The sequence below is a fragment of the Pristiophorus japonicus genome, chromosome 6, assembly GCF_044704955.1.
Source record: "Pristiophorus japonicus isolate sPriJap1 chromosome 6, sPriJap1.hap1, whole genome shotgun sequence".
NCBI lineage: Eukaryota > Metazoa > Chordata > Chondrichthyes > Pristiophoridae > Pristiophorus > Pristiophorus japonicus.
The window spans coordinates 59,124,115-59,150,558 of record NC_091982.1 but is presented as its reverse complement, the minus strand read 5'-3'; the positions used below and the strand labels follow the sequence as shown (position 1 = coordinate 59,150,558).

Sequence of the window (26,444 nt, the reverse complement as noted above, 5' to 3'; positions counted from 1 at the left end):
GGATTTAACAGCGAGGGATTGAACGCAGATTCTCTCCCGCTGAGTGTGAAGACACGGCGCCCTGTACTCTAGCCCTGGCTGTCTGAATTCCCCTCTTTTCTCACAACCGAATGCTAACGGCGGATGCTCTGCTCGCTAAGAGGTGAGATGCCGGCCAGCGACATAGGCGTTAGGACATTACAATATGCCATCGCTTATTTTACATGCAATGTCGATTTAAAGGAATTGAGAAGGTGCTTACTTTTGCTGCGCTAGCTAAGAGTTATTTCAGCCTTGGCTGTCAGGATTTGTTCCTCGGGGTTTTTTTTTTCTCCTCTCTTGTCTCTCTGTTTTGAATTTCAGATACACTGGAACTTCAATCTACCCCCAACACCAGGGGGGAGGAGATTTTGAGCGATCTGAAAATGCTGAACTGCGTCCTGGTCCTGTGCGTGTTTGCAGTGACTGGCGTGGCCTCAAAGGCTCCGTCAGACAGCCGTAAAGCTGCCAAAGACATCTGCAAGAATCGATGTGCGTGCGAGGAGAAGGAAAATGTGCTGAATATTAATTGTGAGAACAAAGGTTTCACCAAGGTTAGCCCACTTCAGCCGCCGCACAACCGCCTCTACCAGCTCTTCCTCAACGGCAACTCCCTGGCCAAGCTGCCCCCCAACGGCTTCGCCAACTTCTCCAACGCCGTCACCCTGCACCTGGGCAGCAATGGCCTGCAGGACATCCGCAGCGGGGCTTTCCACGGCCTGGGCACCCTGAAGAGGCTGCACCTCAACAATAACAAGCTGCAGGTGCTGCGGGAGGAGACCTTCCTGGGCTTGGAGAGTCTGGAGTACCTGCAAGCGGACTACAACTACATCACCAGCATCGAGGCCGGCACCTTCAGCCGCCTCCATAAGTTGAAGGTCCTGATCCTCAACGACAACCTGCTACCCAGCCTCCCCAACAACGTCTTCCGCTTCGTGCTCCTCACCCACCTCGACCTGAGGGGCAACCGGCTGAAGAAGCTGCCCTTTGCCGGGGTCCTGGAGCACATTGGCGGCATCATGGAGATCCAGCTGGAGGAGAATCCTTGGAACTGTACCTGCGACTTGGTCCCCCTCAAGGCCTGGCTCGACACCATCTCTTTCTTCGTGGGTGAGATGGTTTGCGAGACGCCGTTCAGGCTGCACGGCAAGGATGTCACCCAGCTCAACAAGCCGGACCTCTGCCCTCGGAAGAGCTCCAGCGACTCCAACCTGAGGATCTTGCGCCCCTCCATGGTCGACTCCCACCTGAAGCCCTTGCCCCCCGGCGCCGGCTCGGCCCTGACTCCTGCTCAGCCCACCTTGAGAGCGACCAAGGCTCACCGTCAACCCAAGAGCCGCGTCCGACCCACCCCGGCCCCGAACGGCCGGCAGATATTCGGACCCATCATGGTCTATCAGACCAGATCTCCCGTCCCGGCCGCTTGCCCCAACATCTGCTCTTGTAGCGTCCAGAACTCGGACAATGGCTTCAATGTGCATTGCCACGAGAGGAGGATCCGAAATATCACCGATCTCCAACCCAAGCCCTCCAATCCCAAGAAACTCTACCTGACCGGCAATCTGTTGCATATTGTGCAACTCAACGATTTGAGGGACTTTCGGGCGCTGGAGTTACTGCACCTGGGCAATAATCGGATATCTGTTATCGAGGAAGGCGCCTTTCGGAACCTCACCAACCTGCGCAGACTCTATCTCAATGGGAACCATATTGAGCGCCTCTCGCCCGCGATATTCGTCGGGCTGCAGAAATTGCAGTACCTCTACCTGGAGTCCAACGTGATCAAGGAGATTCTGCAGTACACCTTCCACTCCTTGGCGAGGCTCAACCTGCTGTACCTCAACAACAACCTGCTGAGATATTTGCCCAACAACGTGTTCGTGGGCACCAATCTGACCCGGCTCAACCTGAGGAACAACCACTTCTCTCAGCTGCCGGTGCGTGGGGTGCTGGACCAGCTTTCGGCCGCGGTACAGATAGATCTCCAGGAGAACCCCTGGGACTGTGCCTGCGCCATCGTGGCCCTCAAGAGCTGGATGGAGCAGTCCAGGGACGGGGTGGTCATCAACGAGGTGGCCTGCGAGTCCCCCGCCAGGTTTGCGGGCAGGACGCTGAGGTCCCTGAGAAACGAGGAGATCTGCTCCGACCTGCTGGCCGCCACCTCCCCGCTGGCCATCACGCACAGCTCCAACCTTCTGTCTGGAGACGGCGAGACCCCGAGTCCAGAGGTGGCCCAAGCCAGTGCAGTCCCACTCTCGGTCCTGATCCTGGGTCTGCTGGTGGTCTTCATCCTGTCCGTCTGCTTCGGGGCCGGCCTCTTTGTCTTCGTCTTGAAGAGGCGCAAGAGCAGCCCAAGTGGCCAAGGCGGCGCGCCCAACAACTTGGACCTCAACGCCTACCAGCTGCGCTACGGTTCCTACGGCGCGGAGCCGGGCGAGAAGGCGGAGGCGCACGTCTACAATTACATCTCCCACCCGGTGGGCCAGATGTGCAAGAACCCTATCTACATCCAGCGGGAAGGCGAGCAGGTGGCCTACTACCGTGACCTGCACGACCTGAGCTACAGCGGTCTGGAGGTGAAGAAGGCGGCCAGCCCGCTCGGGGCCGGTGCCACCTACTCCATCAGCACGGTGGAGTTGCTGGAGACCAGGCACCCCGAGATGCTGTACCAGAACCTGACCGAGCGTGCCAAAGCTCTGCCCAGCGGCACCAACGCCCAGTACAGCTACTGCACTCTGCCGAAGCGCCACTTCGGCCCCTCGCACAAGGCCAGACACCAAGAGCAGGACAGGCTAAACAAAACCGTCCTGTACGGGACGCCGAGGAAACAGCCGCTGTCAGGCAACAACCTCTCGCTCCAAGGCAAATTCCACACAGAACCAGACTACCTCGAAGTGTTGGAAAAACAGACTGCGATCAGCCAGCTGTAAAAGAACAAGACAAAGCTTAACTACTAAACTCGGAACACAAGTACAGAATGATTCATTCTAATCGGACTTATTCTACAGTGACTTAACCCTGACTCATTCCACTGGTGAGCTTTTCTCCAGCCATTCTCCAAAATCTCATTGAGTTCCCTGCTCTATCAATGAAGAACTTTATATATAATTATGGGACCTGTCGTTCATTGCTAAGTTGATTTGATAATTGCCCCATGTACACACACTATCTTTTGGGTTTGGGCTTATTACTGATGTTAGCAGTTTGTATAAGTTTGGTGTTTTAAATTTCCAAAGACCTGATTATTTTCCTTTTTTCTAGCGAGCTATATAAGCACAGTATATAGCAGGAAAGGGGTCATTTTATTTTGGGTGGAGGATATTAATTTCAATAACCACACAAGTCGCTGGACCTTGACTTTTTGAGGGTGCTTTCTGCACTGTGAGATTTAGCAAAGTTATAATCTCCGGCGTTATATCTTTGGGAGCTGAACTTTTTGAAGTGGCTGTATCTGTATCGTATTAAAATACAACACGATGTAAGTTAGATTGGTGTGCTGGGTTTGTGTATATATATAAAAAAAAGTCTATTTTGTTTTGTAAATACGCGAGCCCTGTTTTATTTATGAACCGACTTCCGAGATTGGAAATATGAATTGCATTTTTTGAAGGTTCTCATCTGAATATTATCTTCAGCTTTCCCCACTACTGAGATGTCTTTAAAATGATGGGACAAAAGAGAGGTTAAAAGACCAAACTCGGTGTCAGCTCTTCAGTCCGTCAGACCCGAGGAACAATTCATGTTAATGTAATAATTATATTATTGCAATCACGTGGTCATCAAGGAGCGTTAAGTGTCCCACCCCCCCACACCACACCCAATGAATAGATTTGGGGCTTGTACGAACAGCAAACCTCTCTTCCTTTCATTTGCCGGCAGAAAGCAGAACCAGCCCTTCATCACACTTGTGTGAACATATGATGGACACAATGCCATGCCATGCTAGAAGTGTAACTCATTAGTGGGGCTGGATCCTAAAAACAATTTGTTTAATGATTAAATGAGTAAAACGGTAAGATTTAGTCATTTTTTACTTACTATCGGCTCGATTGGTATGTCAGCCAGGGTTCAGTGGGTCGCACCCTTGCCTCTGAGTCAGAAGGTTGTGGGTTCAACTACCACTCCAGAGATTTGAGCATCTCGGTGGACACTCCAGTGCAGTGCTGAGGGAGTGCTGCACTGTCGGAGCTGCCGTCTTTCAGATTGGACTTTAAACCTGGTCTTTCAGCTGGATGTAAAAGATCCCATGGCACTATTTCGAAGAACAGCAGGGGAGTTCCCCCCAGTGTCCTGGCCAATATTTATCCCTCAACCAACATCACTAAAACAGATTATCTGATCGTTATCACATTGCTGTCTGTGGGAGCTTGCTGTGCGCAAATTAACTGCCGTGTTTCCTACATTATAAAAATGACTGCACTTCAAAAGTACTTCTTTGGCTGTAAAGTGCTTTGGGACCTGGTCGTGAAAGATGCTATAGAAATGCAAGTCTTTATAAAGTTGTCTAAGTGTTCCAGAATCTAAACACGGCAAGTGATGCCAATGTCCTTACCCACTGTGTTTGGATAAATAAGTTTTATTACAAAAGTTAAACAACAGTTAATAGTAACAACTCAACCATTAGAACAAGATATTTTAATCATTGGCTGTCCAACTTCATTAACATTGTTCAGCAATTTCCAATTATAATTGACTAGTCATTGTGATCGTTTACATTGATTTATTATTGCCTAAAGTTAACCTTGCAGGACTCGCAATCATATTTATGCACTGTTAATTATTTGTATATCCAAAATGTAATTACTTTTTTGTATGAGGACATCTTGTACACAAGGTTATTTGCCCCAAATTATCTGCACCCATTGTACAATGTGTCCAAAATAATCACGAGCAAATTTATCATTGAAAGTAAATAAAGCTTAAGAGATTTATTTTAAAAAAGACCATGCATTAAGCATACATTAAGATAGGCTTAGCAAGTGTCATTATTGTTAATCCGGTTAAATTTAATTAAAAGGTAAATGCCTTTAAAGAAAGAAACATACATTTATATCGCGCCTTTCACAACCTCAACCATCCCAAAGTGCTTTGCAGCCAATTAAGTACATTTTAATAATAGTCACCCTTGTAATGTAGGAGACACGACAGGTAAATTGTGCACAGCAAGCTCCCACAACAGCAATGTGATAATGACTAGATAATGTATTTGGGTTGAGTGATGTACTTCAGTATTCATTTTAAGCGTTAACTGAAGATTTGAATTGCTTACTGTAGGAACTCGTGACCTTGACCTCATTAATCTTTTCTGTGTAATGATTGGGTTTCTAAGAGCAAAGTTTAAACTATTGTATTTTGCTGGTTATCTTTTTATGTGGAAACTGGTCAGAATGAACCCTTTTGTACGTGTTGCAAATCTCGTGACAACACTACAAAGTTTCTTTGGCGATGCCTTGTAATCATACCCAATTTGGGAGCTACTTAATACTCATACATTTGGGGAAATGCTTCAATTGATAGATTTTATGTACAAAAGATTAGCTAATTGATGAGAAAGGAAGACTTTCATTTATATAGCGCCTTTCACAACCTCAGGACGTCCCTAAGCGCTTTACAGCCAATGAAGTACTTTTGAAGTGTAGTCACTGTTGCAATAAAGTCTAATAGAAGCATTAGACTAAGTGAATACTTCAAAAACAATGTCAGATTTAGAAACTACTTTATTGCAAATTTGCACAGCTTGCTTTAAAAAAAAATCTTTATATTTTCGAAGCTAGGAAAAGTAGAAGTATGGGATATTTACTTCCTGCTTTGTAAATGATTTGCTTCTGCCCGGTTTGGTTTCTTTGCATTATATAATATTGACTAACTCTGAAGGTAGGCGAGTTAACCGGCTCTCAGCCCTCTGCGAGGCTACTCCTCAACTACCCACTAGTTGTGTAAGAACAGCACAGACTGATTTTGCTTTCTGATTTTCTGTCCTGTGGGGGAGCGTGCTGCCTGCAGTCAGAGCCTCCGAGTTAACACTGCAAATGAAGTGTAGCAGATAATAGCAGGCTGGAATCACAAATTATTTTACCCGAATGAGTTGCGCTGTCAGGCAGCCACCGATGAACAGTGCTTGAATGTGGCATGTGCGCGGAACCAGCCAAAAATCGTCGTCTTGCTGCACCTTGTATTTTGGTGCAGAGTTTGCTGCTGTGCTGCCCTCAAGGAGTTAACAGACGTGGGTGTGTGTGCCTCATTGTATGTTATCGCTGCTATTTACTGCGGAAACATCTGGTGCATATCCGACTTCTGGCTTTTATCTAAAAGTGTTCCAAAAGGAGCGTCTTGGGATTCGGGAGAGAGAGCGAGCGAGAGACATCTCATTAAATAAGTCTGCCGGTCCTTCGAAAAAGCTCTAAGATAGCTCTAAAAGTCAGTAGGCGGAGCAATGAGTTCTTCATAATGATGATTAGGCCTGTTTGCATTATTGACGTTTGGATTTACTCTGGGCACCGAGCCAATGACCTGGCTGGGATATTTAATCCACACTAATGAGAACTATAGATTCATGGATTGAATATAAAGCCACCCTTTTTAAGTTTATAGCGACGAGGGGAATGATTGACATACCCAAGGGAGTGCAGCACAAATTTGGTTTTGAAGGAATGAGTGTTAGCTAGACAGGTCTGAAGGTAGAATAGATAAAAGATGGTGGGACCGGCAGAACCTATTTATAGTGTTACTGCAGTATTGATTAATAATATTTCTATAGCGCCTTTCACAACTTCAGGACGTCCCAAAGTGCTTTACAGCCAATTACGTACTTTTGTTTTGAATTGTAGTCATTGTTGTAATGTGGGAAACACGGCAGCCAATTCAAGCACAGCAAGCTCCCACATACATCAATGTGACAATGACCAGATAATCTATTTTTTCCAGTGAACTTAGTTGAGGGATGAATATTTGTTTTTAGTGATGTAGGCTGAGGGATGAATATTGGCCAAGAACTCCACTGCTGTTCTTTGAAACAGTGAAATGAGGTCTTTAATGTTCACCTGAGAGAGCAGACAGGGCCTCGGTTTTAACGAACTCCCTCAACTGAGATTTTGTTTTCAAGTCCCTGGAGTGGGGCTTGAAGCCACAATCTTTAGACTCAGAGGCCAAAGTGCTCAGCCAAGGTGGACACCATACTTAGAGTAATGTGGAGTTGGCAGTGTTGAGTTATACTGCTGGCTGCCCAGCGCTCTTAATCAGGGCGTTTGCATGCATCCAAATGCTAATTTAAGCTGTGATTACATTGCTCCTTGAATATGAATTAAAAGACAAACCATTACTACAAAGGGAAAGCTGTAGGGAATTGGTCTATGATTATACTACAGGCTACAACATGATTTAACAAAATGAATGCTGGAAGCAATCTGTACAATACTGGGATCGCAGAATCCAAATTAAGAAGACAGGGTAAAAGCAGCTTAAGTTTAATGCTGGTGAAGAGCTGGAAGGTTCGTTGATTTTTTTCAATTTTCCATAGAATCATAGAAGGAGGCCATTCGGCCCATCCTGTCTGTGCTGGTCAAAAAAGAGCTATCCACCCTAATCCCACTTTCCAGCTCTTAGTCCATAGCCTTGCAGGTTATGGCACTTCAAGTGCATATCCAAGTACTTTTTAAAATGCGAGGGGGGTTTCTGCCTCTACTGCCCTTTCAGGCAGCGAGTTCCAGACCCGCATCACCCTCTGGGTGAAAATAGTTCTCCTCAACACCCCTCTCATCCTTCTACCGATTCCTTTAGCTCGATGCCCCCGGTTATTGATCTCTTTGTGAAGGGAAATGAGTTTGTCCTATCCACTCGATCTAGGCCCTTATAAGTTTATATACAATGCAGTTGAAAAAGTTCGTAGTTGACTGAAATTTTTTTGAAATGCATTTCACACTGATTGCAGTTATACTGCAGCTCGCTGATGCTGAAGCAGCGTGAGACTATACCCCATGATCCTTCAGCATTTCATCATGTTAACACTTAGCAGTCTGAGGATAAGGGGTAAGCCATTTAGGACCGAGATGAGGAGAAACTTCTTCACAAAGAGAGTGGTGAACCTGTGGAATTCTCTACCACAGAAAGTAGTTGAGGCCAATTCACTAAATATATTCAAAAGGGAGTTAGATGAAGTCCTTACTACTCGGGGGATCAAGGGTTATGGCGAGAAAGCAGGAAGGGGGTACTGAATTTTCATGTTCAGCCATGAACTCATTGAATGGCAGTGCAGGCTAGAAGGGCTGAATGGCCTGCTCCTACACCTATTTTCTATGTTTCTATGTTTCTATGTTGATGAGAAGCTGAACCAACCTCTTTACATGACTACAAATTGGACTGTTTATAAACCCAGGAAGTCTATTAACACATGCCCTTTGGAAAGGGATGGGAAACAAGTTCAAATAAATATATACTTTTTAAATGCCCGTAAAATCTGTAAAAGCTGGCACATGCCAAGTGTACAGATGCTGAAGGATTCCATAAAAAGAAAGAAAGATTTGCATTTATACTACGCCTTTCATGACCACCGGACGTCTCAAAGCGCTTTACAGCCAATGAAGTACTTTTTGAAGTGTAGTCACTGTTGTAATGTAGGAAACGTGGCAGCCAACTTGATCACAGTAAGCTGCCACAAACAGCAATGAGATAAATGACCAGATAATCTGTTTGTTTGTTATGTTGATTGAAGGATAAATATTGGTCAGGTGGGAAGAGGCGGTTATCAGAGTTTAAAAAAAATTTTTTCATTCTGACAACTCATTTGTTGAACTAAACTATTGAGTGTCTCAAAGCAGAAAGCTTTTGTAATTAATTAAGTTTCTTTGTTGGTTGAACAAGGGGACATAACTGTAAAATTGGAGCTGGGCCATTTGGTGGTGATGTCAGGGAGCACTTCTTCACAAAGGCCAATGGAAATCTGGAAATCTCTCCTCCCAAAAATATGCCAAAGCTGGGGACCAATTGAAAACTTCAAAACTGAGATTGATGGATTGTGGTTAGGGGAGGGTGTTAAGGCTTATGGTGTGATGGCGGGTAGATGGAGTTATACTACAGATCAGCTGTGATCTGATTGCATGGCTGAACAGGCTCGAGGAGCTGAATGGCCTACTCCAAAATCCGGACTCCCCCGAACCTCGGTAGCCCCATCTCGCCCCAACCTTGGTGGCCCAACCTCGCTCCGACCCTCGTCGGCCCGACTTCACCTCCCCCTTCTTCCCTTGGAGGCCCGACCTCGTTGCGGCCCGACCTCACCTGCCCCCACCCCCTCACTTACCTCAGCCGTCCTACCCTGCCTGACCCCATCTACCTCAGCGCAGGAAAAGACATTCCAAAATGCGGAAATACATGGAATCCGGAACGGCCTCGGCCCCAAGGTTTCCAGATTTCAGATATCACACTGTATAAGAACATTGGCCTTCTCCTGTTCCAGTCAGCTCCTCGTGCCTGTTCCACCATTCAGTTAGATTGTGGCTCATCTCTATCTTAACTCCGTTGACCTGCCTTGCATCCATATCCCTTAATAACCTTCCCTAACAAAAATCTATCAATCTCAGTTTTGAAATTTTCAATTGACTTGGGCTCAACAGTTAATCCCCATTTTCATAAACCCAGAGTTTAAGCAAAATAATATTGAGTATCCCTGTGCCACCTGTAAACCCCACAATGACCAGATGAAAGCGTTGGCCCAGCAGTAGAAAAAAAAAAGAGAAAGACTTTCATTTATAGAGTGCCATTTATAACCGCCGGATGTCCCAATGAAGTACTTTTTGAAGTGTGGTCACTGTTGTAATGTGGGAAACACGACAGCCAATTTGTGCACAGCAAGCTCCGATAAACAACAATGTGATAATGACCAGGCAATCTTTTTTTTATGATGTTGGTTAAGGGATAAATATTGGCCAGGACACTTGCTCTTCTTTGAAAAATAGCATCATGGGAATCTTTCACATCCACTTGAGAGGCCAAATTGGACCTCAGTTTTCTGTTTTAGTGATGCAAATTGAGGGATAAATATTGGCCTGGACACCGGGGATAACTCCCTTGCTCTTCTTCGAAATAATGCCATGGGATCTTTTATGTACACCATGAGAGAGCAGGCGGGGCCTTGGTTTAACGTCTCATATGAAAGGTGGCACCACCAAATGTGCAGCACCCCCTCAGCACTGCACTGGGAGTGTCAGCCTAGATTTATGTGCTCAAGTCCCTGGAGTGGGATTTGAACTCACAATCTTAGTTCTAAGGATCTAAGATGAAATGAGCCTGGACACTCTACAGCCAGTGGGGCAAAACCATGGCATAATCTGCCCATGCTTTAGTGTAACAGTCACCAAATTTTACAGCACAGATGGAAGTCAATCAGGTTATTGTGCCAGCTCTCTGAAAGAGCAATCCACTTTGTCCTATCGCCCAGTCCTTTTGCATAAATATATATTTATCCACTGCCCTTTTTAAAAACTATTATGGATTCAGCATTCAATACTTGACTGGTAGGACAATCCATGTCTTAACAATCCACTGCATTGAAATAGAATCATATAGCACAGAAGGAGGCCATTTGGCCCACCGTGCCTGTGCCAGCTCTTTGAAAGAGTGATCCAATTAGTCCCACCGCCCCTTGCTTTAGTTAAATAGCCCTGTAAATTTTTCCTATTCTTCAAGTATTTTTCATATTCCGATTTGGAAGTTGCTATAGAATCTGCTTCCATCAAGCTTTCAGGCAGTGCATTCTAGATCACGGCAACTCACTGTGTACTTTTCCTCTCTGGTTATTTTGTCAGGGGGCGGGGTGGGGGCGGGAGAGAATAAATCAATTGCTCTTAACATGTCCCTTTGTTCTGTTTGGTGATGATAAATGCAAGCCAATAATCTAGGCTGAATTTGGAAGACAGAGGAAACAAGTGCTAGAAAATAGACAACAGGAGAGTTTGGCAATACGAAATGGTATATACTGCAATGCAAGGAGTATAGGGAATAAGGCAGATAAGCTGAGAGCACTAACTGACTCTTGGGAGTACGATATTATAGACATTACTGAGACATGGCTGAAAGAAGGACAGGTATGGCAGCTCAACATTCATGATTACAGGGTTTTCAGACAGGATAGAGAGGGGGGAGGTCGCAGTATTAATTAAAGGAACAATTACAGCTGTGAGAAGGGATGATATGTTAGAGGGTCATCAAACGAGGCCAATGGGTTGAATTGAAGAACAAAAAAGTGGCGATCACATTACTGGGAGTGTACTCTAGACCGACAAACAGTTAGAGGGAGATAGAAGAACAAATATGTGGACAAATTGCTGCGAAGTGCAAAAACTATAGAGCTGTAATATTGGGGGATTTCAACTACCCTAATATTAACTGGGAAAAAGGTAGTGTGAATGGTACAGAATTCCTAGAATGTATTCAGGAGAACTTGTTTAGCCAGTATTTAACAAGCCCAACAAGGGAGGGGGTGGTTCTGGACTTGGGTTTGGGGAATAAAGAGGGGCAGGTGGAAGGGGTATCGGTAGGAGAGCATTTTGGTGCTAGTGATTCAGTAAAATTTACAGTGGTTTTGAAAAAAGACAAAGGGGACCAGGAATAAAAGTTCTCAATTAGGGTAAAGCCAATTTTGCTGAGCTGAGATGGGATTTGGCCAAAGTGGACTGGAAACTGCTACTTGATGGTAAATCAGTGTCAGAGCAAAGGGAGGCATTCAAGGAGGATATCCTGAGGGTACAGAGCAAGTATGTTCCCTTTAAAAAAAGGGTTGGGATAACAAATCTAGAGCCCCCTGGATATCAAGAGACATAGAGGGTAAGATAAAGAAAAAAAGGGAAGCTTATGACAGATTCCGAGAACTCAATACTGCAAACACTCTAGAGGGGTATAAGATGTGCAGGGTGCAATTAAAAAAGATATCAGGAAAGCAAAGAGAGACATGAAAAAATGTTGGCAAGTAAAATCAAGAACAACCCAAAGATGTTTTATAAATATATTAAGAGCAAGAGGATAACTAGAGAAAGAGTAGGGCCTATTAGAGACCATAAAGGAAATCTGTGTGTGGAGGTGGAAGACGTGGATAGGATTCTTAATGAATACTTTGCATCCGTTTTCACAAAAGAGAGGGGTGATGCAGACTTTGCAATGAGGGAGAAATAGTGTGAAATTTTAGACAAGATAAACATAGTGAGAGAGGAAGTATTAAGAGGCTTCGCAGCTTTGAAAGTAGATAAATCCCCAGGCCCGGATGAATTGTATCCCAGGCTGTTAAGAGAAGCAAAAGAGGAAATAACAGAGGCTCTGACCATCATTTTCCATTGCTCTCTGGCTACAGGTGTGGTGCCAGAGGACTGGAGGACTGCTAATGTGGTACCTTTGTTTAAGAAGGGAAAAAGGGATAGACCGAGTAATTACAGGCCAGTCAGCCAAACCTCAGTGGTGGGAAAATTATTGGAAAAAATCCAGTGGGACAGGATAAATCTTCATTTGGAAAGATGTGGATTAATCAAGGACAGTCAGCATGGAATGGTTAAGGGAAGGTCGTGTCTGACTAATTTGATTGAATTTTTCAAGAAGGTAACCAGAAGAGTCGATGAGGGCAGTGCATACAATGTAGTGTCTATGGATTTTAGCAAAGCTTTTGTTAAGGTCCCACATGGCAGATTGGTCGTAAAAGTAATAGTCCATGGGATCCATGGCAAAGTGGCAAATTGGATCCAAAATTGGCTCAGAGACAGGAAGCAAAGGGTAATAATGGATGTGTGTTTTTGTGACTGGAAGGCTGTATCCAGTGCTGTTCCGCAGGGCTCAGTGACTTGCTTTTTGTCATATATATCAATGACTTGGACTTGAATGTTGGGGGTATTATTAAGAAGTTTGCAGATGACACTAAAATTGGCTGTGTGGTTGATAATGAAGAAGAAAGCTGTGGACTCCAGGAAGATATCAATGTACTGGTCAGGTGGGCAGAACAGTGGCAAATGGAATTCAATCCGGATAAGTGTGAGGTAATGTATTTGCGGAGATCTAACAAGGCAAGGGAATACACGTTAAATGGTACAACACTGAAAAGTGTAGAGTAACAAAGGGACCTTGTAGTGGAGGTCCACAGATCCCTGAAGTTAGCAGACCAGGTAGATAAGGTAGTTAAGAAAGCATATGGAAATATGCCTTTATTAGTCGATGCATGGAATACACGAGCAAGGAGGTTATGCTTGAACTGTATAAAACACTGGTTAGGCCACAGCTGGAGTACTGTGTGAAGTTCTGGTCACCACATTACAGGAAAGATGTGATTGCACTGGAAAGAGTGCAGAGGAGATTTATAAAAATGTTGCCTGGACTGGAGAATTTTGGCTACGAGAAACGATTGGAGATGCTGGGTCTGTTTTCTTTGGAACAGAAGATGCTAAGGGGGGACCTGATTGAGGTGTATAAAATTATGAGGGGCCGGGTAGAGTGGCGAGGAAGGACCTGTTTCCCTTGGCATAGGGGTCAACAACCAGTGGGCTTTAAAGTAATTGGGAGGAGGTTTCGAGGAGATATAAGAACATAAGAACATAAGAAATAGGAGCAGGAGTAGGCCATAAGGCCCCTCGAGCCTGCTCCGCCATTCAATAAGATCGTGGCTGATCTGATCGTGGACTCAGCTCCACTTCCCTGCCTGCTCCCCATAACCCCTTATCCTCCCCATCACTCAAGAAACTGTCTATTTCGGTCTTAAATTTATTCAATGTCCCAGCTTCCACAGCTCTCTGAGGCAGCGAATTCCACAGATTCACAACCCTCAGAGAAGAAATTTCTTTTCATCTCAGTTCTAAATGGGCGGCCCCTTATTCGAAGATCATGCCCTCTAGTTCTAGTCACCCCCACCAGTGGAAACATCCTCTCTGCATCCTCCTTGTCAAGCCCCCTCATAATCTTATACATTTCTATAAGATCACCTCTCATTCTTCTGAATTCCAATGAGTAGAATCCCAACCTACTCAACCTTTCCTCATAAGTCATCCCCCTCATCACCGGGATCAACCTAGTGAACCTTCTCTGAACTGCCTCGAAAGCAAGTCTATCCTTTCGTAAATATGGAAACCAAAACTGCACGCAGTATTCCAGGTGTGGCCTCACCAATACCCTGTACAGCTGTAACACTTCTTCCCTGCTTTTATACTCCATCTCCTTTGCAATAAAGGCCAAGATTCCATTGGCCTTCCTGAACACTTGCTGTACCTTCATACTAACCTTTTGTGTTTCATGCACAAGTACCCCCAGGTCCCGCTGTACTGCAGCATTTGCAATCTTTCTCCATTTAAATAGTAACTTGCTCTTTGATTTTTTTTCTGCCAAAGTGCATGACCTCACACTTTCCAACATTATATTCCATCTGCCAAATTCTTGCCCACTCACTTAGCCTGTCTATGTCTAAGGGGGACATTTCTTCACCCAGAGGGTGGTGGAGTTCTGGAACTCACTGTCTGAAAGGGTGGTAGAGGCAGGAACCCTCACCACATTTAAAAGATACTTGGATGTGCACTTGAAGTGCTTTAACCTACAGGCCTACGGACCAAGAGCTGGAAAGTGGGATTAGGCTGGATAGCTCTTGTTTGACCAGCGCAGATATGATGGGGCAAAATGGTCTCCTTCTGTGCTGTAAATTTCTATGATTCTATGATTCCCAGTTCAGTGCTGAGGGAGTGCTGCACTGTTGGAGGTGCCATCTTTTATATGAGATGTCAAACTGAGGCCTCATCTGCTCTCTCTCAGGTAGACGTTAAGTTTCATTTATCCCTCAAACAACACCTGAAACAGATTATCTCTTCATTATCTCAGTGCTGTTTGTGGGCGCAAAATGACTGGCACGTTACAACAGTGGCTACACTTCAAAGTAAAGCGCTTTAGGATGTCTTGAGGTCATGAAAGGTGCTATATATGCCCACAGGTGCACTTCAAGTGGTATGGTGTTATCCCATTATGAACTGGATAGAGATTGTGGAAGTTTTATGGATTATTGTAGGTACAGAGAAAAAACTCCCACCTGATCACTTGGGGATTGATTCAACTCAAATACAGGTGGCATTCAACATTAATTTCCTTAACGTTTGGACACTGATCAGAAGTAGCAACCATGTCCAATTTCCCCTTCCCCCAAACCTGTGCACGCTGAGAGAGATTGTACCTCTCCTCTTCCTAGCCTGGCTAAGACCAGCCAACTCCTCATGGACTGATTATCAAACATGCAACCTCCTGTAAGGCTGAGGAACTCAATGCTTCAACCGGCTGCAAAGCCAACAACCCTCACTTTGCAGTGCAAAATCCACCGTTGTGTTTTCTCTTAAGGTAGAAATAATTAGCTTGAAAGTTGAGTTTTCCATTTTATCCAGAATTGATAGTAATTGATCAATGTTCTTTTGTTTGCCCACAAGGCATGGATTGCATCGTATCATAGTTTCTTCTTTTCTTGTTTTGCTGATGCACGCTATGGCTCCATCATTGCTGTGTTTGACTTACGTCCTCCTCCTTCATCAGCAAGTAGGAAGCAAAATTATGGGTAATCATGAGTGCTGCTTTGCATTAGCGACTGTCAAGCATCTTCTGTGCCACAACTCACAAGGTAATATATTCATGGCATTATTTCTCTCAGAGCAAGGAGGATTTCAGCTGCATCATCTTCCTCTTTCATATGGTAGTAGCAAAGCAAATCAAATGTCAATGTCCAAATCAGATATCCAGGCCAAAGCTTCCAGTGTAACAGCGTGGATATCTTGTAGGCTGCCTGTGAATTTCCTCTGAAGGCAGTGCTCAATGATGTGCTCCAGTGGGTAGCATTCTCATCTCTGAGTGCGTCAGAAGGTTGTGGGTTCAAGTCCCACTCCAGAGACTTGAGCACAAAAATCTAGGCTGACATTCCCAGTGCAGTGGTGAGGGAGTGCTGCACTGTCGGAGGTGCTGTCCTTCGGATGAGACGTTAAACCGAGGCCCCATCTGCTCTCTCAGGTGGATGTAAAAGATTCCTAATGACACCATTTTGAAGTAGAGAAGGGGTGTTATCCCCAGTGTCCTGGCCAATGTTTGTTCCTCAATCAACATAACAAAAACAGATTATCTGGTCATTATCACATTGCTGTTTGTGGGAGCTTGCTGTGCGCAATATACTGCAGCGTTTCCCTTCATTACAACAGTGATTACTTTTCAAAAAAAAAAGTACTTCATTGGCTGTAAGGCGCTTTGGGACATCTGGTGGTCGTGAAAGCCGCTATATAAATGTAATACTTATTAAAGTCTTATATTTAGTGCCTTGCTACTGCAAAGGGTATGGACACAAGAAACAAAGAGGCATCTTATATGACCTCAGGACGTCCCAAAACGTTTTACAGCCAATGAATACTTTTGAAATGCAGTCACTGTTGTAGGAAGCGCAGAAAACCTCATAGTATTTAAAAGGTAGTTGGATATGCACTTGAAATGTCATAACCTACAAGGCTACGGACCAAGAGCTGGAAAGTGGGATTTGGCTGGATAGCTCTTTGTCAGCCGGCGTGGTCATGATGGGCTGAATTTCCTACTCTGCTGTAAATTTTGATGATTCTATGATTCTAACAGCCAATTAGCACACAGCAAGGTCCCACAAATAGTACTGAGATAATGACCAGTTGGTTGAAGGATAAATATTGGCCAGGGCATCAGGAAAACTCACCTGCTCTTCTTTAACTAGTGCCGTGGGATCTTTTACATTCCACCTGAGAGGGCAGCCTCGGTTTAATGGTTCATCCGAAAAATGTCACCTCTGATTGTGTGGCACTCCCTTGGTACTACACTGAAGTATCGGCCTAGATTTTGAGCTCAAGTCTCTGGAGTGGGTCTTGGGAGTACTACCCACTGAGGCAAGCCACAGCGATCACCTAAGGTAACAAAGAAGGTGTGTAATTTATAATATCAGGAGAAAACATTAGTCAGCTATGATGTTCCTCAGTGTTGCCACTGACAGGTTTGGCTCACCATTTCTTGCACAGACTGTGTACAATCTGTCCCTAGTGTTACCAGTAGGCTCAATTAGCACAGAAGACAACAATTACTTGAATTTCCACAGCACTTTTAACACAGCAAAACCATCCCATGGTGCTTCACAGGAACGTTATCAAACACCGAGCCACATAAGGAGATATTAGCATAGGTGACCAAAAGCTTGGTCAAAGAGGCAGGTTTTAAGGAGCGTCTTAAAGGAGGAGAGAGAGTTAGAGAGGCGGAGAGATTTAGGGAGGGAGTTCCAGAGCTTAGGACCCAGGCAGCTGAAGGCACGGGGCCACCAATGGTGGAGCGATGAAAATTGAGGATGTGCAAGAGGCCAGAACTGGAGGAGAGCAGAGATCTCGGGGTGTTGTAGGAGGTCACAGAGATAGGGAGGGGGCGAGGGCCATGGAGAGATTTGAACATAAGGATGAGAATTTTAAAATCAAGGTGTTGCCTGACCGGGAGCCAATGTAGGTCAGCAAGTAGTAGTATTAGGAAGTTCCTCATATCGAGGATGACCCGCTTCCACACCAAAAAGGGATGAGTTCACAGGTGTTTCAATGAGGGACCTGACAATCTAGATCCCAAACTACATACTAAAGGGTGGAAGTTGCCTGTGCGTGGATTCTTTTAACATGGGGTGGCCGTTGCACACCAGCCACTTCATGGGCTTGACAGAGCTAGGTCTTGATCCAGTGGCAAGGGTTAACCAAGGTGACTGGAGACCAAGCTCTGCTGCACGGACCTAGTGCGCACGCATGCTCCTACTATTCATAGATCGCAGTGTGGGCTGGCCTGTGCTGCCCCTGGGCCCTCACCTCTCCTGGGCCCCGAACCCTCGCTCTGGGCCCCAGGTCAGCGAACACAGGGGTGATGGCTGAGTGGGACTTGGTGCGAGTTAGGATACAGGCAGCAGAATTTTGGATAAGCTGAAGTTTACTTATATAAAATAATATAAGCATGTATAATATCTTGCCCATTTATCTGCCCTATTTAACTGCTCAGCTGAACTATATCAGTTACTGGCTGCCTGGTTGATGTTTGATTCTAGAGAGCTCCTGGCATCCATTGCTTGGACTGGCGTCTCAAAATATTGTGGCATCTTAGCATTCTAATTGCCTGAGGTTGAAGAACTGCTGAGAAATCTTATCAGGGCAGGTTGATAGACTTAGAGTAAAGTGCAGTCCGCTGTCTCTTTTCCGGAATATGATATTTTAAAAAGCTGACTGTGGGTCACTGGAAATAAAACTCCGTGTGGTGTGTTACAAGCAGGAACCAGTGAGCAGAGTCCCGAGTAAAGTGCAGGATAATAAATGTAACATTTAATATAATATTCCTTATTCGGTTTTATGTTTTTAACAAAAGCATGACTGCCTTAATTAACCAGACCGTCTACAGTGTTGTGTTTGCTGGCTGTTAATTTTGTTTATCTCTGTAATTATTGACACAGCATTATGCCAACACACGTGGGGAGTCCAGCATGATTTATTTCTCTTGGGAATCACTACAGGAACTATTCACTGATACCACCATTAGTTAAACGAGACGAATGAGTTGTGCTCCTTTTTTATTATGAAAAGATGACAATCCCTTGCATTAGGATTATAAGCAATTTGATGGTATGTGGTGGTATTTGTGTTGGATTTACGATGAGGAGGGGTTGTTTACTGTTAAATAAACATAGGGGAATAATTCACAAGCCTTAGATCCGACAGGGACTTACAAACTTGGCTGCTGAAGCGATTCATTCCTTTCAGACACTGTACCAAAACTCGGTATCATATTTATGCAGCAAGTGTATCATTAGCGTGGCATTGTTGGCTGGTTAAAGCTTATATTTAAGCACATTAATAGTTCGGATGGTTGTCAGGTTGACGTGTACCGTTGTTGCTGCCTGCTCCATGAGGACTCAGTTTGCCTTTGTGCGGCAGAAACCTGTGGGAGTGAGTGCCTGGGAGGCAGAATGGGGCAGCTGAGAGCAAAACTGGGAGAACTTTACTTGTACAGAAGGATTGGCGAAGTTAGAGGCTAATGCCTGTTTTCTGGTCTTTGATAGATAAATATATATATCTTGGGGCTTCATTCTTGTTTCTGTGTTACTAGTTATTTACCAGAAATATGTTCTATTTTTTAAACGTTACTTTTATTGCCATCCCATTTTTTATTATACTCAAATAGGTGAAGACCTATTTATCTCATATATATTATATATATGTGAACCTGTGGAATTCTCTACCACAGAAAATTGTTGAGGCCAGTTCGTTAGATATATTCAAAAGGGAGTTAGATGTGGCCCTTACGGCTAAAGGGATCAAGGGGCATGGAAAGAAAGCAGGAAAAGGGTATTGAAGTTGCAAAAATGATCAACAATGATCTTATTGAATGGTGGTGCAGGTGCGAAGGGCCAAATGGCCTACTCCTGCAACTATTTTCTATGTTTCTATGTTTAAAGAAACATAGAAAATAGGTACAGGAGTTAGGCCATTCAGCCCTTCGAGCCCGCACCACCATTCAATATGATCATGGCTATTTCATTATATATAGATATGCTGTTTAAAAATAATAGGGGGGTTGCAGCCTTTATATGTTGTTTTATAAGAATAGAGGGACTGGCTGTAAAGTGCTCTGGGGCATGAAAGGCTAGCAGAAATGCCAATAATACACTGGTTGGGCCCCAGCTGAATATATGTCCAGTTCTGGGCACCACACTTTAGGAAGGACATGAAGGCTTTGGAGAGGGTACAGTAGAGATTTACGAGAATGGTTCCAAGGATGAGTGATTAGTTACTTGGATCGACTGGAGAAGCTGAAGTAGTTCTCCTTAGAGGGCTAAGATGAAATTTGATTGAGGTGTTTAAAATAATGAATGAAGGGTTTAGATAGAGTAAACAAAGAAATCTGTTTCCAGTAGCTGGAGGGTCAATAGCCACAGGGCGCAGATTTATGAACCAGAGGCGACATGAGAAATAAACTTTTCTGCGCAGCGAATGTTTGGGATTCAGATTGCTCTGCCTGATAGGGCAGTGGACATACATTCAATTGTGGCTTTCAAAAGGGAATTGGATAAGTATTTAAAGGAACAAAAATAGCAGGTTATTGGGGGAAAAAGTAGGGGAGTGGGACTAACTGGATTACTATTCAAAAGAGTTGGTGCAGACTCGATGGGCCGAGTGGCCTCCTTCTCTGTGGAAGGAGCAGCATGGCGGTGTACCACTCCAGGGAGCAGCATGTGTTGGAGCAGGAGAGCAACGGCAGTGAAGAGTGACGTCATCAAGTTCCAATCAGTGATTGGAGCATGGGCAGGTACCACAGGAGAGGCGAGGTCGGGTCGAAGGAGCAGCGAGAGATTGCAGAGGGATGTGATTGGGGCCCAGAAAAGGCGAGAGTCCAGGGGCAGCACGGGCCAGCCCACACTGCGATATGTGCGTGCACAAGGTCCATGCAGCAGAGCTGGTCTCCAGTCATCTTGGTTAACCCTTGCTACTGACCAAGACCTAGCTCTGTCAAGCCCGTGCAGTGGCTGGTGTGCAATGGTCACCACATGTTAAAAAAATCCACGCACAGGCATCTTCCACTCTTCAAGATTTAGTTCGGTACTGGGAATTTTAGGTCCATCATTGAAACACCTGTCAACTTTTTGGCATGGAAGCAAGTAATCCTCGGACTGCCTATGATGATGAAGATTCTATGATTCTATGATTCTAAGTTCTTTCTTTATGCCAGTGACGGACATGTAGTACTGGAGTCAATAATCTTTTCTTGCTCCTGATTTGTAATGCTCCTTCCCGCTTCAATTTTGATTAGTTGCTGATTTACTTTGAGCCAATCAACAAAGTTGAATTGTGTCAGGAAGCAACTTGACATTTAGTGCATGCCACACACAAAACATTCAATACAATATATATTGAAGCAGATTTAGATTGCTCCAGCGTAACAGACCTCTAAAGAAAGAAGTTGCATTTAATGACTCGGAATTTGTGGTCTGAATGAGGGTAAGCTGGCAGTGTGGCCATCATTCTGCCCTTGAAACGGACCACAACTTTGATATTTGGCGCAGGCAGAAATCCCGAAGTTGCAGTCTGTCATGGACAGCTCCAACACAGGCTGCGCTGTGCCACCCCGCCCCCTCCCACAGAGCCGGCAATCAGTGAAATATCTCAAATCAGGGAAACTGATAAAAGCTTTGGCTCTTCTGCAGTACAGGTGTGACGTCCGAAATCCAGAACTCTCGGGACCGAGGCTGTTCCGGATTCCGGGTATTTTTGGATTTTGGAACGTCTTTGCCTGGGCTGAGGAAGGTAGGTAGGGGGGATTGGTCGGGGCGCCTGTGGGGCCGCCGGAGGTCAGCGGGCTCAGTCGGGCCAGGGGAGGGGGTGGGGGGTGGGGTCGGGCCGAGGCCGGGGGAGGTTGGGCGGGCCGAGGCCGAGCGGCCGGAGGTCAGGCCAGGGGAGAGGGTGGGCGGGGGGAGGTTGGGCCGCGGCAGGGGGAGGTCCGGCGGCCGAGGCCGGGAATCCAGATTTCGGAACATTTTCTGGTTTCCGAACGACCCCACAATGGATCGGCCTGATGTCTGGATTGCGGAACATTCTATATTCCGGAACTCCAGATTTTGGACGTCGCACCTGTTATTACGCTGTTAAATTCCGCGCTAAAAGTTAGACCCAAAGGGATTAGCTATAACTGGGGTTTTGACAGCGTTATCACTGATAAACAAATGTTATGGGTCTGGAAAAATTAGTTTAATTTTGGGCAGTTTGAAAGTTGGCCATTTTAATAAAAATTAATTTTTTTAATAAACTTTTCAAAAGTCTGTCCATCTTTTTTTCAGATTTGTATTTATCCCTTGTGAGAGTCCCAATCTTTGCTTTGCTCTCTCCAGCATTTTTTTTTACAAGTTAGAATTTGTAATGCTTACCCACTTCCTGGTTCACTGAGAATTCTGCCCTTTGATTGGCTGCTCAGACGGCTTGTTGACATTACAGCAGCTTGCACTAGGGAATCCCCACTAACTCAGCTGTTTGGAATTTAGGGTTAGGGTTAGGAAGAATTGAAGGTTGGAAAAACCAAACTTCACGACACAGGGATCGCAAGATGTTTTTGTGCATAGCTTAGTTCGAGGCGAGCGGCAAACATCTTTGTTTCGCCACTGACTACAAATTCCGGCCCATTGCGTGTTTCATGACCTCAGGATGTCTTCACAGCCAATTAAGTAATTTTGAAATGCAGTCACTGTTGTAATGTAGGTAACCATGGAAGACAATTTGCGTACCGCAAGTTTTCAGAAACAGTCGTGAGATAAACGACCAGAAAACGGTGCCATGGATATCTTTATAAATGCATCTGAATGGAAAGACTTTGGTTTAATGTCTCATCCAAAAAACAGCGCTCCCTCAGTACTGCACTGGAGTTGGCAGCCGATCCTCAAATTTCTGAAAAGGTATACCGCATGAACCCATAACCTTCTGATTTAAAGGCAAGAGTTGAGGTTGATATTTGAAGTGTGACATTTCCTAATGTGTCATGGCATGTATTGTAGAATCACAGAATCATAGAATGGTTACAGCACAGAAGGAGGCCATTTGGCCCGTTGAGCCCGTGCCGGCTCTCTGCAAGAGCACCTCAGCCCACTCCCCCCGCCCTTTCCCCATAGCCCTGCAAATATTTTTCCTTCAGGTACTTATCCAATTCGCTTTTGAAAGCCTCAATTGAGTCTGCCTCCACCACCCTTTCAGGCAGCGCATTCCAGATCCTAAACACTCGCTGCGTAAAAACGTTTATCCTTGTGTCGCCTTTGGTTGTTATGCCAATCACCTTAAATCTGTGTCCTTTGGTTGTCGACCCTTCCGCCAATGGGAACAGTTTCTCTCCATCTACTCTGTCCAGATCCCTCATGATTTGGAACACCTGGATCCAAGGAGAACACTGTCCATATCACTGAAGTCCCTCATCTACTGGAATCATTCTCGTAAATCTTTTCTGGAGATTATCTGCCAAACCAATTGACTATTCATTTATAGGAAGTCTATGGTCTTATGCTCCACTTATAATGCAATACACCGGCAAATCTCCTGTGACAGTACCGTTGTGCAGTTTCTGATGTTAAACCTGGTCTCACTGAAGCCTAAACGTGATGATGGTTTGCTCATCTTGGCAATCCAGGAGATGTGCTGAAATAATGCATCACATGACCGATATATTCCGCTTAGTGTAAAAGACTACATTGTGTGGTAGTAGCAGAGTATTGGTTTTGCTGTACACAGCTTCTAAAATATTTTATAATAATTCTCACCAGTTTGTATGCGATTACCACTCAAAGCTCACAGTTGCTAGTTGTAAAGTTTCAACCTGATTGTTATGTGACACAGGTTGCAATGGTGCACTTGTGGCTATTGCAGATTAATAGAAGCTAAGTTTAATAAAAACACCTCCCTCTCTCAGTCACACAAACAATTTGTTAGCAGGTTCTCAATAAAACATAACGATTCTGGGGGTGATTGACAGGGTAGATACTGAGAGGATGTTACCCTTGGCTGCAAAGTATAGAACTCGGGGGTCACAGCCTCAGGATAAGGAGGAATTTCTTCACTCAGAGTTCTGAATCTTTGGAAATCTCTACCACAGAGAGCTGTGGATGCTGAGTCATTGAATATATTTAATAGAGTGATTATCTGCACGAACATTTTTGTGTCCTTCGGCATATGCGTGCCATGGACTCTGCCCCCTTTTTCGCATGCCAGTTTGATTCGGCTGCACATGCCCATTCGATCCGGCTGCGCATGAGCAGCACGATATATGAGGAAGCCGGAAGTGCGGCTGGACCAAAAATTGCGTTGCGCTTCTGCTCGAACCTGGAGCTGGAGTTGCTCCTACGGCTTTTGGGTTATCTCCTGAACCTGTGCTGAGAATATCACTGTTATTATCTACACAAACATTTCCGTGGTCTTCGGAAAGAGAGTGGAAATCAGAGGTGGGAGAGAGAGAGAGAGAGAGAGAGAGAGATTGGGGGAAGAGAGAGAGAGAGATTGGGGGAAGAGAGAGAGGGAGTGGGGGAGAGAGAGAGAGAGAGAGAGAGCGAGAGAGAGACTGGAGGGAGAAGAGAGAGGGAGGGAGAGACTGGGGGAGACGGAGAGAGACTAGGGAAGAGAGGGACAGAGAGAGACTTGGAGGAGGCAGAGGGGATGGGGAGAGGGGATCAGAGGGGAGAGCAACAGAGGGAACTCAGGGAGAGGAGGGTCATGAACTCAGCATTGGGGGAGGGGGTGGGGGTTGGGAAAGAGCACAGGGGGGTTGGGGGAAGAATGTGATCTAGGTCTAAGGGGGAGAGTGGTGGGGTTGAGAGTGAGAATGTGACCCAGATGGTAAGATGGATCACGTTCTTCAAACCCCACACCCTTTACACCCGCACCGCGTTCTCCCTGTCCCCCCCCTACACATGGTTGATTTCTCGGAAAGCTCAATGTGTTTGTGGCAAGTGACATCTTTGGAGTGGATGAAATCTGGAATCACAAAACCGTCACTATTCACTTCATACCCAATAAACCTGTTAACAATCTGTGACCCATCTATGGCACAGGGGGAGGCGGAGGTGGAGGGGTTAAGGTCAGGAACTTGTTGGTGGGGCAGAAGGTCATGAATCCATGGGGGTGGAACATGGGCAGGGGTAGAAGGTCAGGAACCTGGGGGGTGGGGAAAGTCGGGCAGGGGAAGAAGGTCAGGAACCTGGGGGGTGGGGAAAGTTGGTCAGGAACTCGGGCAGGGAGATGGGGGTGGGGGAAGGTCAGAAACTTGGGCTGGGGAGTGGTCAGAAACTTGGGCGATGGAGGGTGGTGGGGACAGGAACTTGTTTGGAAGGGTGGTAGAAGGTCTTAACCCGTGAGAGTGAGCCCTGTCTGTTCCAAGTGAGCTCTGTTCTGTCTGGAGTTGGCAGTCAGAATGGCTCAAATTACACTTTGCAAAGTCACTGATTATGTAGGCAGGGCGGTTCTAATTACACATTGCAGAGAAACTGCTGGGTGTGTCTTATTCTCCAATCAGCAATCAGGTCTTGTGATCAAGGGAACCCAATACGAGCTTTAGGTGTTACAAGTAAACACGTCATATATTTAAGGATAAGATAGATAGATAGATATTTGGACTCTATGGGGAATCAAGGGAAAGTGGAGTTGAGGTAAAAAATCAACCATGATCTCATTGAATGGCACAGCAGGCTCGAGGGGCCATATAGCCGATACCTGCTCCTAATTCTTATGTTCTTATGTAGGAGCTAGGATGTCATAGCACCAAAAGCCCAATTAACTTTCCAACTCATGATACTGAAACCGAACTCGAGAACCAGATCTTAAAAAGTGAGCCAGACCACCAGGACAAAATATCTTGCAGGCATTTCTAACATTATAGCAAATTACAACCAATATAGTGGCCAAATCTAGTGATTTTAATTAGATAGTTTAACTTTTTAAAAATTATATAACTGCTACATTTTACTGTTTCTATTGATCGGAGAAGGAAAGGAAATTAATGTCCAAATATAGAGTGAAGGAATTATTTGATTGGTTGATTGTGCAGCAGTTGCTGGTTTTCGATTGGTAGCATTGAAAACAAAAATGAGCCATGTCATTGGTTGGGCTTGTGCCATTTGCTGCTTCATAATTGGAGGGTTTTACTATCTGCTTACTGGTCCATAATTGGTGGATTTTTCCTATCTGCTTACTGGTTCATGAATCTGTTTACTGGTCCATGATTGGTCGTTTTTTCTGACTTGTCTATATTTGAGCAAATCAGCATAGATATTCTGAGCCAATCGGATGAATATGAGGAGCACTTTGCCAGTGTCACACTTCGACATGCGATGCATATTTTCAACATGCACTATGGACACGCGTGAGATGTGGAACTTTTAATACTTCAGTTGGATGGAAGAACAATTGAAGCAAAAGAAAGTAGAGTTATAATTCAACATTTTAACTGAAATGATTTATGCAGAGAAATTGAGCGATTTTATTGCAGGTTATGTAATATAAAGAAACATAATTATGGTTTGAAAGGGTAGAAATTTTAAAATTTCTCTGCCAGGTTGACAGGTAGAATATGTCTGAACTATATCTTGGTTATACTTGTCATACATTAGGCGCACCTAACATAACAGTCACCTGAGTACTCAGTTTTAGTGTGGAAGCAAGTCATCCTCCACCCCGAGGGATTGCCTATGATGGTGACTAGTGTAACAATTATATTCAGTTCCTAAAACTTAAGGGTAGATATTACCATTGGCACAATAGCAAATAAACTATGACATTCTTCTAATGTATAAACACGAAATGCTGGAAACACTCAGCAGGTCGGGCAGCATCTGTGGAGAGAGAAACTGAGTTAGCGTTTTGGTCGATGACCTCTCATCGGAACTGGAGAAATTAGAGATGCAA

General features: G+C 45.0%; 1 protein-coding gene across 1 annotated transcript; it reads left to right on the top strand.

Annotated features, from left to right (window-relative positions):
- Nucleotides 1-404: 404 nt before the first annotated feature.
- slitrk2 (SLIT and NTRK-like family, member 2) lies at nt 405-2,948 on the top strand. Its single transcript, XM_070882061.1, has one exon. The coding sequence runs from the start codon at nt 405-407 to the stop codon at nt 2,946-2,948; it is 2,544 nt and encodes an 847-aa protein (XP_070738162.1).
- Nucleotides 2,949-26,444: the final 23,496 nt, after the last annotated feature.